Below are 14,799 nucleotides of genomic sequence, written 5' to 3' on the forward strand. Positions count from 1 at the left end.
CAAATCACGCGATATTCAATTTTTTTACTTGTTTATATAGACGTTTAACGACAAGACACATTTCTATTCCAATGACTTAGACGACGTTCGTAGACATTAGATGTTTATTTTCAATACCTTAATAGAAATGAGGGATGGTACTATATGACTTCGTCTTTGATGGTTGTAAATATATTTGTATTGTTTTGCAAATATTTAGCTAATATATGTATAATAATACAGGTATAAAAAATACAAGTTTGTAATATATGAAAAAATAAAATAAAATAAAAAATAATGTATTTAATCATAATTATTTATATCAACCGTTGTTATAGATAAAAAACAAAATATTACAAACCATATAATCACTGGATTTCGAAGCCATGACTTTTCGCTTTATATCACAACAGTTGTACACTTTAACCGTTGTGATATATAGTGTTTTATCTAGTTTATCACAATGATCATACGCAAGTAGAGGAAAACATCGTACATATAATCACATCTTATCACACATCGTGTTTATATATCTTTTCCAATTGTTATGATACTTGTTAGTTGTTTTTCTTAGTAATTATTCTAACTTTTACCATAAACCAATTTTAGGTAGTCCTAGAAATTATGTCATGTTTAACATCACACTATATAGAACCTATTTTTTTCTAGGATAAAATTGGACTATAATATTTCAAAATTATATAGCAAACCATAACTTTATGAAAATTCTGGTCAATTCAAACAAATCAAAGACTTAGTAAATCAAAGATTATTATGATTAACCTTTGTGACACACTATTGTTATTCTTTTATATAAAAGGAAAATAGACATAGAAGTAATAGTAGCTAGGTATATGGAGTAGTTAAGTAAGTATTTATAGTACGGACAGTCTTTGTTTACTGTTTCTACACTCTACACTCAATAATGCATACAATATTTCACCCCGTTGTCTCCGGAGAGTTAATATATTAATTATCAGAGAAAATTTTGTCCTAACTTTTCAGTGTTTGCGTGTTTTGACTATTCAGAAAAGGAGAGTTATTATTATTATTATGATAGAATAAAAAATAATGGAATTGTTGGAGTGTCACTTTCCTATATATACTCTCAAACTCAACTTATTCCCAGAAACAAACCTCATCTCTCTCTCTAGAGTCTCTCTCTCATGATTCTTTCAAGGATGTTTGTTTTATGAAGCTCATGATAAAGGGTATATTGTTTTTTATTTCATTATTATTAATTAATAATGATTAATGATTACTAATTGTTAATCATACTCTATATACACTTAATCACCTTAATTAATATATATTCTATCTTCTTCTTGTTTCTTTAATTTTTCTTAGTTTTCTTTCAGGGTTTGTTTCTCTTACTCAATAGTATAGTAAAGGAATAAATAAATAAATAAATAAAACATCCTTAATTTGATTGTTCTATATCTATGTCTTGTTACATATTTTTGTTCTTAATTTTTCTTTGTTTGTCTCAGGTTGTTGAAATTTATCTAAGAATAAAAAAAATGTCACAGAATCAGATTCCTGATCTTTCTCTACAAATTAGTCTTCCAAACAGTGCTGTTTCATCAATTTGCGCAACAACAAATGAAGTTGATGATTTGGATTCTCCTTTTGATATATGGAAAAATGTTCATGAAGGTTTCAAATCTCATAGTGATGGTTTTTCATCTTCGTTCAAGAAAAATGGTGATACTTTTCAAAGAACTGATGATACAGAACTTTCATTAACAACAACAACAACACCAACAACAACTCCTTCTGAAGCTGAGAGTCCTTGGAAGAGAAAAAACTTCGTTAGATTAAGACCCTTTAATGGAATCCCTTACAATCCTCCAATATTAGAGAAAGATTCAAGTTTTTCTCTTTATCCTTCTTGTTCTTCTGGTAATAGTGGTGTTGAGGGTGTTAAGCAAGTTTCGAGGTTTAACGGGATAACTATGGAGAGTTTAAGAGCTCACAAGTTTCAATACTTGAATTTGAATCAACATCAAATTCTACAACAGCAACAACAGCAGCAACAACAACAGTTTGGAAATTCCGAGTTTGGAAATGGATTTGTAAGGTCAAGAATGATGATGCCAAGGCAACAAAGTAATAAGAGGAACACAAGGGCTCCGAGGATGCGTTGGACTAGTTCGCTTCATAATCGATTCGTTCATGCCGTTGAGCTTCTCGGCGGCCATGAAAGTGAATCTCTTCTCCTTTTAGTTTCTATGTATATAGATCTCTGCAACATCTACACCGATACAATCAGGATTAACTGTTTGTATATTTGAATTGATCTACACCGATACAATCAGGATTAACTGTTTATTTATTTGAATTGACGACGAATTTAAAAGGGTTAGATAAATTTGTAACCCTTTAAAATAAATTTATAACCCTTTAAAATTCTGTCAATTCAAATATACACTATATCGGTGCATAAACTGCATAATCGTCAGATCTAAATATAATCGAATGTATTTGTATATGATATAATATATATTTTATTAATTCTTGATGAATTTTTCTTTTGAATTTTGGATGATAGGAGCAACACCAAAGTCAGTTTTGGAGCTAATGGATGTGAAAGATCTAACACTAGCTCATGTGAAGAGCCATTTACAGGTACAAAATATAACTAACTCTCAAACCTAAGTGTTTTTTCTTACCTTTTTTTTCTTGACACATAAAACAAAATTAGAAAATCAGAAAATCTCTTTATGTGTGACTGAAGTGGATTGTCAAAATCCAAAGTCTATCTTCTAAGAGGCACAAGAACCAAGGCATGCAGTGAGTGAGTGAATGGAGAGATGAACAGTTGAATCTGTTTGTTTTGATGCACAGAACCAGACAAGTTCTACTTTTCATGAGAGAGAGAGAGAGAAAAGAAAATTTAAAGTAGGAAAAGTAGCCATCATTTCTCAATAATAGAACCAATTTACTTACCTTACCAAACATCAACCTCATTGATATTAGGTATATTTAATAACTAATAAAAACAAACCCTTAGAAAAATCAGAAAATAAATTCATCTCATTTCATTATTTTATTTTCCCTTTCTTTCTATTTGATCTTTCCAAGTCCTCGATTTAAATCTTCTTATCCACGACTCTAATTTTACTTTTTAAAGATAAATAAATAGATTTTAAAGATTCAGATGTTTAATGACCCGATAGTTGAATGTTTTTTTCGATTGTCTTCTGATCTGGATTGACCTAATAGTTTAATGTTTTTTCGACTATTATCAATAATTTTTAAATTACTATTCTGATTCTCATCGTGGTTAAGCTAGAAAATGCAAGAAAATGAGTTGATATGGTCGAAATTTCAAAAATCTTAAAATTTCTTATATTGCGGACATAATTGCAGATGAATTAAAAAAAATTATTCATGTTTTATTATTTCTTATTTTGATCTTAATTGTATTTTATTTGGGTTATGCAGATGTATAGAACTGTTAAAAACACTGACAAGCCAGCAGCTTCTTCAGGTAATTCATAATGAAATTCACAAAGTTGCATTGTACTAGTAATATTTTACCTAATCAAATTTATACAATAATTAATTCCTAGGTCTTTGTTCCAAAATTTGAGTCTACTTTACTCAAATCATGTGAAGATTCCTCTCACAACCCTTTATGACTCACCCTATTAATTCTTCCATATTTAAATAATTTTTTTAGACCTAAGTGAACATTGAAAATTTAATTCAACCTAAACTTTGTCTTCATTATATTATATGATTATGAATTTTTAATTAATTTTTATCCAATGCAAATTTAACAGATGGAGATGAGAATTTCATGTCCCTAACACCACCTCATAATCGAAATAATCTATCTCTAGATCATGATATTAGCTTCATTTCCAATAATTTATGGGGAAATTCATCTTCAAGGTAACATTTCTTAATTTTTTTCTTTAATATTTTTGAGTATTTGAGAAATATCTTTATTTTAATTTTTATATATGTATATATGCATGAATGCATGGTTAGTTACATCTATATTCTTTTGTGAAACATAAAAGTGCTTCTTTCTGACAACTTTAGCTTTTTTCATACATTTTCACCAATTCTACTTTTTTTTTCAAAGATCAAAGTAGCTATTCCTCATATGGGTGATAACCCTTTTTGGTACAAGTTCTTTAAATGTAGAAAAAGATAAAATGAAAATCATTAACCATGCTAGATGAATTTTATGTAGTTATGTGTAAATAAACATAAGTTAACAAAATTAAAAGTTTTATTGTTCAATAGTACTTTCTAAAATTCAACTTACTCAATTTTAGAGCAACATATTTTCTTTTCTACATTGACTAGTTTACTATTTTTACTTTATTTAGGTTATACATCTTTGAAACTCTTAACAACTAAAACATTATCTTACTAAACCGTTACAAAGTACACAATTGAAAAGAATCAATTTTTCTATGTGAAATAGTACTTTTTGTATTTTAGCTTTCATGAAAGATGAATGCTTTGTACTATAGTTTGTAATTCAAATTTTGAGTCAATCTAATGGTACAAAAGAGGGTAGAATCTTAGGTAACAAACTCTCACAATGATTACTAACTACTAAAACTAATAAAACTAATAAAACCATTCATAATGATTACTAATTACTAAAACTAATAAGATATTTATACACAAAATTAGGTAATGGAGTAATAATATCTTGTTGGATTAAAGGTTTAAAATGCATATTTATAAAAAACTAAAAAATGTTGGGTAGTTTTCTTTTTGATAAAAAAATATAATATATTTAAAGTAGAAGTCGTATTCTATAGCCCACACGAACAACCGAATACATTGAAAACAATTGATAAAAAAAACTATTATTAATTAAAATATATTATACAAAATAAATTTTTACTAATGAGTTATTATTTCAACAATATTAATTAGGTCGGATATTTCCGTCACAATTTTCCTAGACTCATGCAGTCAATATTGAGAACTATCTAATCAAAATCAGACAATTGCGATTAAAGGACTGTATATTTAAAATTATTAAATGAAACTTAAACCTGTCTTTTATTGAACGTCCAATCAAGATATGATGATCATGATCCTCATAATTGCTTGAAAAATCTGATGGTGTAAAATCTATTTTCAAATCCTTTAATCAAAGCCTATTAGCCAAGACCAAGATATATAATCAAATTTACAACATTAATTAATGTAGTTTCACATAAAAACATGTAGCTTGATCTTTGTGATTTAAATGGATGATAGACAATATGAAACCTCGTTTTTTTTTGATAATATACAATAAACTTTTGAGTGAGGTTACATGAAATAAAGTAGTGATTTGTGACACTAATTCACATACATCGAAAAAGTAAAATAATTGATCACAAAAATTTATATTTTTAGGTTCCCTAAATCCTAATAATGTTGGTCCAGAATTAAATTGGCTTATTGTCAGCTTTGACTATCACATGCAACCAAAATTTTCTGTGTCTCTTCACATTATTTTTCTGCAATATAGGGTTCCTTGCAAGTCAGAAAAAAAACAGATAGTAATCTTCAATTTACTGTCTCTTTTTCGTACACCTTTATTGCTAGCTTAGAGAAAATAAATTTTAATATTTAAAATGAAAATTTTGATTTATGAGTAAATTTATTGAGAATATCATAAAGATACAATAGCAGTTTTAGGTGAGAATATTGTATTAAAATATGTTCATATATAGGTCCAGTTGTATTGGATTTGACTTGTTGAATTTGACTGAATTTTTTAGTTTAAGCCTAAATCTAACCTAACTATGGTCTTTGGATTTGGACTAAGACTCAACTATGTATTGGATTCCTATGTAAAAATGAAAACTAAAAGATAGGTTATTGATATACTTATAAATAAAATATATCAGCTTTGTATCTTGGCACATGTGCTTTTATTTAGACAAAAATGTTAATAAAATCATTCAAAATCATTCAAAATCAGTACATATATACTACTCACACCACATCGACACAATTCACAAATTCATGCTACATTATTACATTTCACATAGGAATCCAATACATTCAAATATTTCATATATCCATAACACACCACACTTTGAAATTGACATGTTAAACCACACCATGACTATCTTGTTAAAAATTTAATAATATTAATATAGTTGAGAATTATGATGAATGAAACAAAGAATAATGATGACTTCAAGCAATAAAATAATCTATTAGACATTTTAAGCAAATTTATAATAATTAAGTTGATCAAACTGATCTACTATAAAAGAGAATAATTTTTTATTTCATATATTTCAAAAATTATAATAAAATATTACAAATGAGTTAAAGAAAACAGAGAACAACCTCTATTTTTTATTCAATTCTTTTTAGTTTCTCCAATTCTCTCTACAAATCAAACAAATCAAACTCAAAATAATTTCTAGTACCGTCTCTCTAACTAGGAATGCCACCTCTTTCCTTTATCTTTTTCTCTTCACTAACAAAAAAAATAAAAATATATACTTATAACCAGTAAAACCCAACAAAACAAATTTAAAACAAGATCTGCCACCAAACATATTCGTGAACCAAACTAATCCAACTCAAAAATCGAGACCTGTTTGGACAATCGCCTCGCCATCGAATACCACCTATTTCCGAATGTCACACACCGCCGGAGCTCAGCCGCCGCCACCATCTGAACTCCAAAGATGTTTCTTGTCGGTGTCGTGGACCCCAACCGCGCTCACCGTTGTCCACCATCGGTTTTAAGGAACACGTTTCATAACTAATTTAGAGAGAAAAAAAATATTGAATTTATATGTGAGTGATCAAATCCTACATCGATTATGAATATGAATTGGCACAATATTAAATATATAAGAGATATGACATATAAATCTAATGCATTAAAGTTTTAGATAGATGTGTGACATATTTCTCTCTATATAAGAGATGTGACATATAAATCTAGTAGTGCATTAAAGCTTTAGATAGAAGTGTGACATATTTCTCTCTTGTGCTTATGTAGTATTGACTCGTTGCTTTTGAAGCTCGTATAGAATCTCTAACAAGTGATAATAGAATCTTATACAACTTGGTATGTGACAGATAGACGGTTCATGTGTTGGATTTTGTACTAAGATGCGAGAGAATATCACTTGAGGAGGAAATTATTGAATTGAAGTGTGTGTTGTTAAGTACTTAATTGATTTTGAATAGACAAAATAGTGAATATATGAAAGAAGTGAAGCATATACATAGTGCATTCAAGTTTTGGATGTATATTTAGTGTTTCTCCATGGTTTTAGAGAATTGATGTGTCGTTTCTTTCGATGTTCTTCGTACTTTTCAACAAGTAGTATCAAAACATAATAAAAATATATCAAAATAGAAAGAAAAAAATTACAGTTGTCAAATGTTAACTAGAAAATAATAATATGTAATAATTGTTACAATATATAAACTCTTCTCTCAAACATCTTTTCTCTCCCACTACATCCACACTATCCAAAGCTTATATTAATTACATATCACCACACTCTACAAAAATATGATATAAATTTAAAGTGTTTTCACTATTGTATTTTATAAAGAAGAATTATTTTTATATATATATTCTCCTTCTTCATTTATAACTTAATGTAAATCATTTTCAGCTGACATTAAAAATTTTCACTTTTTATTAAAAATGTTACATCAACTTCGACTGATGATCATAATTCAAGAAACTATCATAATCTCCTATAAAGAATATATTTCACTTAAAGTTAAATCATTCATAATTATTTTCAATAACAATCATAATTAAAAAAAATTATAAATAATTGAAAAAAAATCATTTCACTAAAAAAAATCATTACATTCAATATGTATCATTTCAATTTATTTTCAATGACAATCATAATTAAAAAAATCACATTCCATCATAAATAAGATATTTCACTAGACCTAACCTACTCTATAAATTTCACATTGTATTCATTGTAGTCATATATCAAATGAATATCATAATCTATGATGAATTCAATTAAAGGTCAATCACTCTAAAATTTTCACATATCAAAAATCATTCTAAAACTAAAATTTATCTTATAACTTTTTTATTAGCAAACAATTCTTCAACAAACGACTTAATCTCTTATCACTTACATCAATGTCAAACAGTACACATGTATTAATAACACCTTATGTAGTCATGATTATATAAACACATCTTTAATTTGAATTTCCACATCTCAAAATCTACTCTTTCATCATTTTTCTCTAACCCAAACTTTAAATTACAACTTACAAGTTTATCCATACAAAAAAACCCATGCAATTTAGAAGTTCTCAAGAAAGAGTAGAAGATCAAAGCATATTATGAATTCACATCCCTAGGTCGAAGAAAAAGTTCGGTTACGGGTTGTTGGAAAATGCATATTATTGTGTTTTTGTATTTTTTTATGGTAAATGATATCACCTTTCATTGTATTTTGATGACTCACCTTCATTAACATCATTTTTGTTCCGTATGGCAGTAAAGGAACATGGACACAAGGTAGTTCAAGAGATTTTGATGAGCATTGTACAGAAGAAATCCTATCATCTCAGCACATTGGAAACTTTCCTCAGGTTTTTGAGCCCTAATCCTCATTTATGCTAATACTTGTAGCTTAGAAACTTAATTACTTGGTATAATAAATGCATGCCTTCAAAAGTAACCGACTCTTCTAAAAAACAACATATGTGTATGTGTCTGAATCTATGTCTGAAATCGACTGTGACACTTATGATTACATTTAATTTATTCATATTTTAAAATTATTATGATCAGTATCGACATATCAATGTCGGTGTCGTGTTCCATGTATCTATGCTTCGTAGTACGGAACTATAAGAAAAGAGTTAAAAGGTTTAACATTGATCATATTATCTTGTAAAATATCCACACTTTTTCAACTGTGGCCAAAAACTAATGGATAATAATTACTTATTTTTGCAGGTAAACAACTATACACAATCAAGAAGCTTCAAGGATCAAAACATAGACTGTCAGAAGAATCCAAACTTGGAGTTCACCTTAGGGAGATCAAATTAATTTTATTACAAGTTTACAATATTCATATGATCTCTTTACTAGCCATAAAAAAGCAACAATAGTGCACAGATAATACATAAATAGCTAGTTTAACTAGGTAGTGCTTTTGTGAAGACGAAGATGTCACTTTCCACAAATCTAAGCAACTTTGTATATTCTTCTTCTTTTGAACCAAAGATTATTAATTAAGTGGTGTTATTCTATATCAAAATGTTACTGTTAAAAGTAAAAGTGGAAGAAAAGAAGGAATCTAATGTATGATAAGGCTTTTATTGTGTCTTTTTTTTCTTCTTTCCTTTTCCCTAGGTTCCTACGGATTTGTCAATACATGTAACTTTTTGTGGCTCATGATCTTCATTATGCTTGAATTAATGATGATCAGTGTGTGAAAGCACATTGGGGTGGTAATACTTCAATAATGGTTTGTAGTTCTAACTTCATGGTTTTAACCCATAAAGCAAGTCAAGATCATGGATTAATTCTCGTTCATGATGGCTCGGGCCTAAAAAAATTGGGTTAACAACTTCTTATTCTTTAGGTGGTACACTAGTCACCTAATTAGATGAAGACGATAAAGAGGAGTTTAGAATGTCATTTTCATCATAAATGTGTTCGTTCACAAGAGGAGTTTAGAATGTCATTTTTATCATAAATGTGTTCGTTCACCGTTTTTTTGTCAGATGAAGTCATTCCAAAAATAAAATTTTCTTTTTTTTAAAAGGAAAAATTAAGTGAAGATTTAATAGTAAAAGGGGATTTTGTTGTTTAGAAAAGACAAAAGTCAGGGTATATAACCCAGACTAAGATTTTAAGATATCAACTGAGATCATTTATAAGGAGGGTTTCGTGAGTTATGTAGGTTAATTGCTCGAGAAATTCATAAGAGCTAGGCGAGCGTTGAAAAATCAAGTCCATTAGGTCTTTGTCCTTTCGTAAGCCTAAATGAGGTTTAATAAGCCTAAATGAGGTTTAATAATTAGTTTTGTATTCTACAGTGCAATGATTATCGTGTTTATACACATTAATTATTGGTTATGTTGCATCATCCTACAATTCAAGGTTAGTCGATAATACAACACATTACAAAACTTGGTTACACCTAAAAATACATTACATGTTAGCTGTAATCGAAAATATAGGAGATTAATAGAAAGAAAAATTTCTCTTTTAATCGATGGCAAGTCAGACCAATATACACACAGTCGAACATAAGTTAGCTGAATCTTTATCAAGTCTGTTAGGGTTTATCTTGGTTGTAAAAACATTAGACTCAACCAAAATCGAATTGAAGTTGAAAATTGGCTAAAAATCATGTTTAATGTTTGATAACACCACTAATCATAGAGAGAGGAGATTGCATAACTATGACCTAAGGAAAGTTGTGCATATAGGGATAGGATGAAACATGCCTCAAAATGGAAGAAACTGAGTCGAATATAAGGAGTCACATATCTCAAACAGATGGAACAATCACGCACTACACACAAAAAATAGTCAAACGCGAATGTATTTTTGTTGCTCACGATTTTATGGCAAGTTTAATATTTTTTCTCTTTAAACACTACAATTTGTAAATCGGTTAACAAACATTCAAAGTCCAAATTGTTTTTTTCACATTTTTATCTTTTTGTATTATTTTATTTTATTTATGTATTTCACAGTGTGATAGTTAATCGTTTTCACACATCGTACTTAATACTATTTGGAACAGTAAAGAAATTATAAATTTAGGAACATACACTACAATCAATAATATATTTTATGACAAAACTTTTATCTCAATCAACAAACAACTGAGGTATAATCTTTGGGCATGACATATTTTTATTTTATGTTAAAATAATACCATTTATTCCATAGTTGTGGAAATAATCGATAGGAAAATTGGCTAAGGGATCATGCTTCGAATTCCATCTCTTGTAGTTTTTATCTTTATTTATTTTTTAATTGGAGTTTTTTTAATTTTATTTATTTATTTCTAAATTAATTAAAATAATCCATTCCATCAAAAGTAAGTACCCACTTATAGAAAAAGTGGCTCGGAGTTCAAGCTTCAAATCCAACCTTTGCATTTTACTTTTATTTTATTTTCAATTGACGCCTTTGTTATTCTTTTATTTTTTACGTTTCAAATGATATTTTTCTCTTCTTTTTTATTTTATTTTTAATTCATCTATTCCCTCGGTAGGGTATTCTAACCAAGAGAAGAATTCTTTTTCCCATATATTTTTGAGAACTAAACTCTACCTTTTATTTACGTTCGCAACTTTCATTTTCATCTTTATTTCTCCGGCGAAACCAAAAGCTCCCTAAACTGAACATACGCTAAACGGTTTTCATCTTCATCTTCTCCATAATAACACCATAAATGTAAATTTAAACTCAATTTCTATCATCGTGTTATGAAACTTCATCTCTTCCAACACATGTTCGTGTTTGAAACAAAGTAAAGACAATGAAACTCGAACAAAGCTTCCTCCACTATTAATTTATTTTCCTCATCACATTTTTGATAAGTAACTCGTTTTATCTATTCACACAACTTAGTAATGCTAGTTTTTGTTGTTGTGGATTATTTTTTTACTTATTGATTATACTGAGGGAAGTTGTTTTTTGTGTTTTTCGATTTTTAGAATCTAAAGTGAGGTTATTATGATGATGTGCTATTAGAAGGTGGATAGAACTTGATAAAATAGGAACATATGTTTTTCTTTTTTGTTGTTGTGCCTTTTGGTATTTTTATTAGCATAGTTTTATGTAAGAATTGAGTGCAATGCATGTATATTCTATTCTAGAATTGGTTCTAAGCACTTGTGTGAATATGGTTATTATAACGTTTGTGAATTCCTTAATACCGTGTATTTTATAATTGATTTACTCCCATCTATTAAACTATTGAAAAAATATTTTACTTAATATGGTTGTTGTGTACCATGAGTCACATTAGTTGCATTCGTTTATGTTGTGTTAAGTAAAATGTTTATTGTTATTGTTGGTATTTAAACAGAGATGAGTGATTCGTCTAGCACCCCTCGTACAAATGAGGGTTGTCATATTCAGGATAAAAGTGCAAGATGTTCTAGAGGTGCCACAATGATGGTCAAGTTTACAAAAGTTTGCAACATAGGTATTAAGATGCCGGTAGATTTTAATTTAAAAAGTGAGAGATGTTATAGTGAACATGATATGACATTTAGGAGTTACGTGGTATTATTTGGTCGAAGAAAAGCGGGCATTTTGTAAGAATATTGGATTCCGGTTGATTTTAAAGTGAAGGAAAGTATATGAAACGATGTTGCGGTATTAAGTTTAACTTAAATATTTTGTTTCACAAATATATATATATATATATATATATATATATATATATATATATATATATATATATATATATATATATATATATTAAGTTTGTTTAATACTAATACCAACTTTATGATAAGTTGGAAAATAAAATGATTTTATATGTTGGTGAGTGTTTGAGGGGCTTTAAGAAATAACTTAACAAAAATTATATTACAAATCCAAAGCTTAACATAAATTCTCCACCTATAGTTATCTTGATAATGAGACTTGGGATAAGTTTGTCTATTCTTGCAACTCTCTTGAATTTTAGGTTAGTAGTAATATTATGTTGGTCATAAAGTCTTTCCTTTTTAAATTAATACAGCCATGTTAATTAAAATCCGCTATGTTTATAACATGCTAAGAGTCAAAGAGAAAAGGAAAATAGGGCTATATATATATATATATATATATATATATATATATATATATATATATATATATATATATATATATATATATATATATATATATATATATATATATATATATATATATATATATATATATATATATATATATATATATATATATATATATATATATTCACATAGATTGTCTTGTGAAGGATATGAAAACCTAGAGAACACAATGATTAAAGAAAAAAAAGAAAATAGAGAGAACAACAACTGAGAGATTATTCACTAATCCTTGACTACAAATCCTTCTCCACCATCAAACCATGAGAAATGGAAGATATCACAACAAATACCATGTCGTGAGTTCGTATCAGAGGCTACACGCATAGTTGCTGAAAAGATTGTAAGTGGGTTCTTTTCACAAGAATATTAATTGTAGATAATTCACAATGGTAATTGAAATTCTCGTACGCGAATAACAGATGTCGTATACGATGTCATGACACCAGGATCAGAACATGTCATGCCAGAAACAAGTGTAACGGGGTATTCGTTACCTTTAGATTTATTGATTAAACCAAAAGTAAATCATACAATTCGAGTTGCCACCGCACTTCTATTTATCCAAAGGAAAGGTTAGAAAGCGAACAAAAACCAAGTAAGACGTTTTATCAAATCAAAAACTAATAAAAATGTCAGAGATCTGGGTAAGGGGGTTGGTTATGAAATGAGAAGGTTTTAAGCACCCAAAACATCCTTAGTACTCTAAGGGAGCCCTTTTTGCAAAATCGTATTGTAGGTTGGTATTTTTGAAAATATTTGTGCAAACAAGATTGGGGAGATGAGAAAAGAATATACATATTTACAATTTTGTTGTTTGAATGGATGAACTCATTGCCTACGTACCATCCCAAAGGTAGGATCAAAACCTAGTAGTTCGGGGTAAAAATCTCAAAAGATTGGTGAATTGATTTGATCAAAAGCCTTAAGGTCTTTTGTTATCAAAGGGAGAAAACTCAACCTAAACCAACAATCCACCATGTGAGGAGAGCTTCAACATACTAGTGAGGGATCCACCCTATAATAAGTATGGAAGACTTAGAGTCCAATCACTAAGGATAAGGTGAGGTTTACATCAACCACTATGATAACTCAAACCTATGGCTAATGTTTATGAAAAAAGATTTTAACAAAGGTGGTCATTGGAACCACAAAATAACTTGAGTGAGTTGTATTTACAAGTTAGGAGTATTCACAAAATGAAGTCAAAGTTGACTTAAGATTCATTCAAAATAAGTATTAATGAAAAAAAGTTTGAAAAATCAAAGGCATATGGCCTAGGTTTCTAATTTGAAAAAAAGATGTCAAAGTTTGCACAAAAATGAGTTTGGCTTGGGTTAGAGTGGAGAGAAGAAGAGAAGGGCTAGTCCTAAACATGAAAAGATGAGAAAAGAGATAAGACCCTTGGAGTTCCTTTTCTTGAGATCATAAAGATGATTCAAGATGCTCCTTTCCTTTGGACTTAGCAATTAACTCAAAGCAATCAAACAAATATTCATTCAAGCTCCTAGGATCTCCATTTGGCTTATCTCTTTTAACTTGGCTATTCATGACAATGGTCCTTCTTACTATCTCAAGTTTGGGATCCCTATCACACAAGAACAAACATCAAAAAGTTCACAATGCAATAAGAGGAATGGACAAAGAATGAGTTTAGATTAGGGGTCCTTTGAAGTCAACTTTAAGATTTAGCATTCTAAAGGCATGAGGCCTAGTTGCTCTTCAACAAGTTTACATTCTAAAGGCATGAGGCCTAGTTGCTCTTCAACAAGTTTAACATTCTAAAGGCATGAGGCCTAGTTGCTCTTCAACAAGTTTAGCATTCTAAAGGCATGAGGCCTAGTTGCTCTTGAACTCCTTTAAGCATAGGTAATGTCCTAATTCTAAGTCCTTTCTCCTTTTTTCATTGGGTTCACACAAACAAAGACAAAAGAAACACAAAGCAACAATATATTCATATACAATAATGTGCTCAAATGAGCAAAAGGAAAATGGCATAAACATAAAATA

At 28.9% G+C, this 14,799-nt stretch overlaps 1 protein-coding gene across 2 annotated transcripts; it reads left to right on the forward strand.

The window, feature by feature from the left end:
- The first annotated feature begins 1,054 nt into the window (after window positions 1-1,054).
- On the forward strand, window positions 1,055-9,304 carry LOC127133822 (probable transcription factor KAN2). 2 transcript variants are annotated; one of them, XM_051061763.1, is made up of 7 exons: window positions 1,055-1,190; window positions 1,470-2,184; window positions 2,531-2,607; window positions 3,427-3,472; window positions 3,768-3,879; window positions 8,466-8,559; window positions 8,930-9,304. In XM_051061763.1, exons 2-7 carry the CDS (start codon window positions 1,500-1,502, stop codon window positions 9,023-9,025), a joined length of 1,110 nt encoding a protein of 369 aa, XP_050917720.1. In that variant the 5' UTR covers window positions 1,055-1,190; window positions 1,470-1,499; the 3' UTR covers window positions 9,026-9,304. The 2 variants fall into 2 exon arrangements, with proteins under 2 accessions (XP_050917720.1, XP_050917721.1); XM_051061764.1 differs by lacking the exons at window positions 8,466-8,559; window positions 8,930-9,304 and adding an exon at window positions 7,054-7,229.
- The last annotated feature ends 5,495 nt before the right edge of the window (window positions 9,305-14,799 follow it).

The sequence above is a fragment of the Lathyrus oleraceus genome, chromosome 1, assembly GCF_024323335.1.
Source record: "Lathyrus oleraceus cultivar Zhongwan6 chromosome 1, CAAS_Psat_ZW6_1.0, whole genome shotgun sequence".
NCBI lineage: Eukaryota > Viridiplantae > Streptophyta > Magnoliopsida > Fabales > Fabaceae > Lathyrus > Lathyrus oleraceus.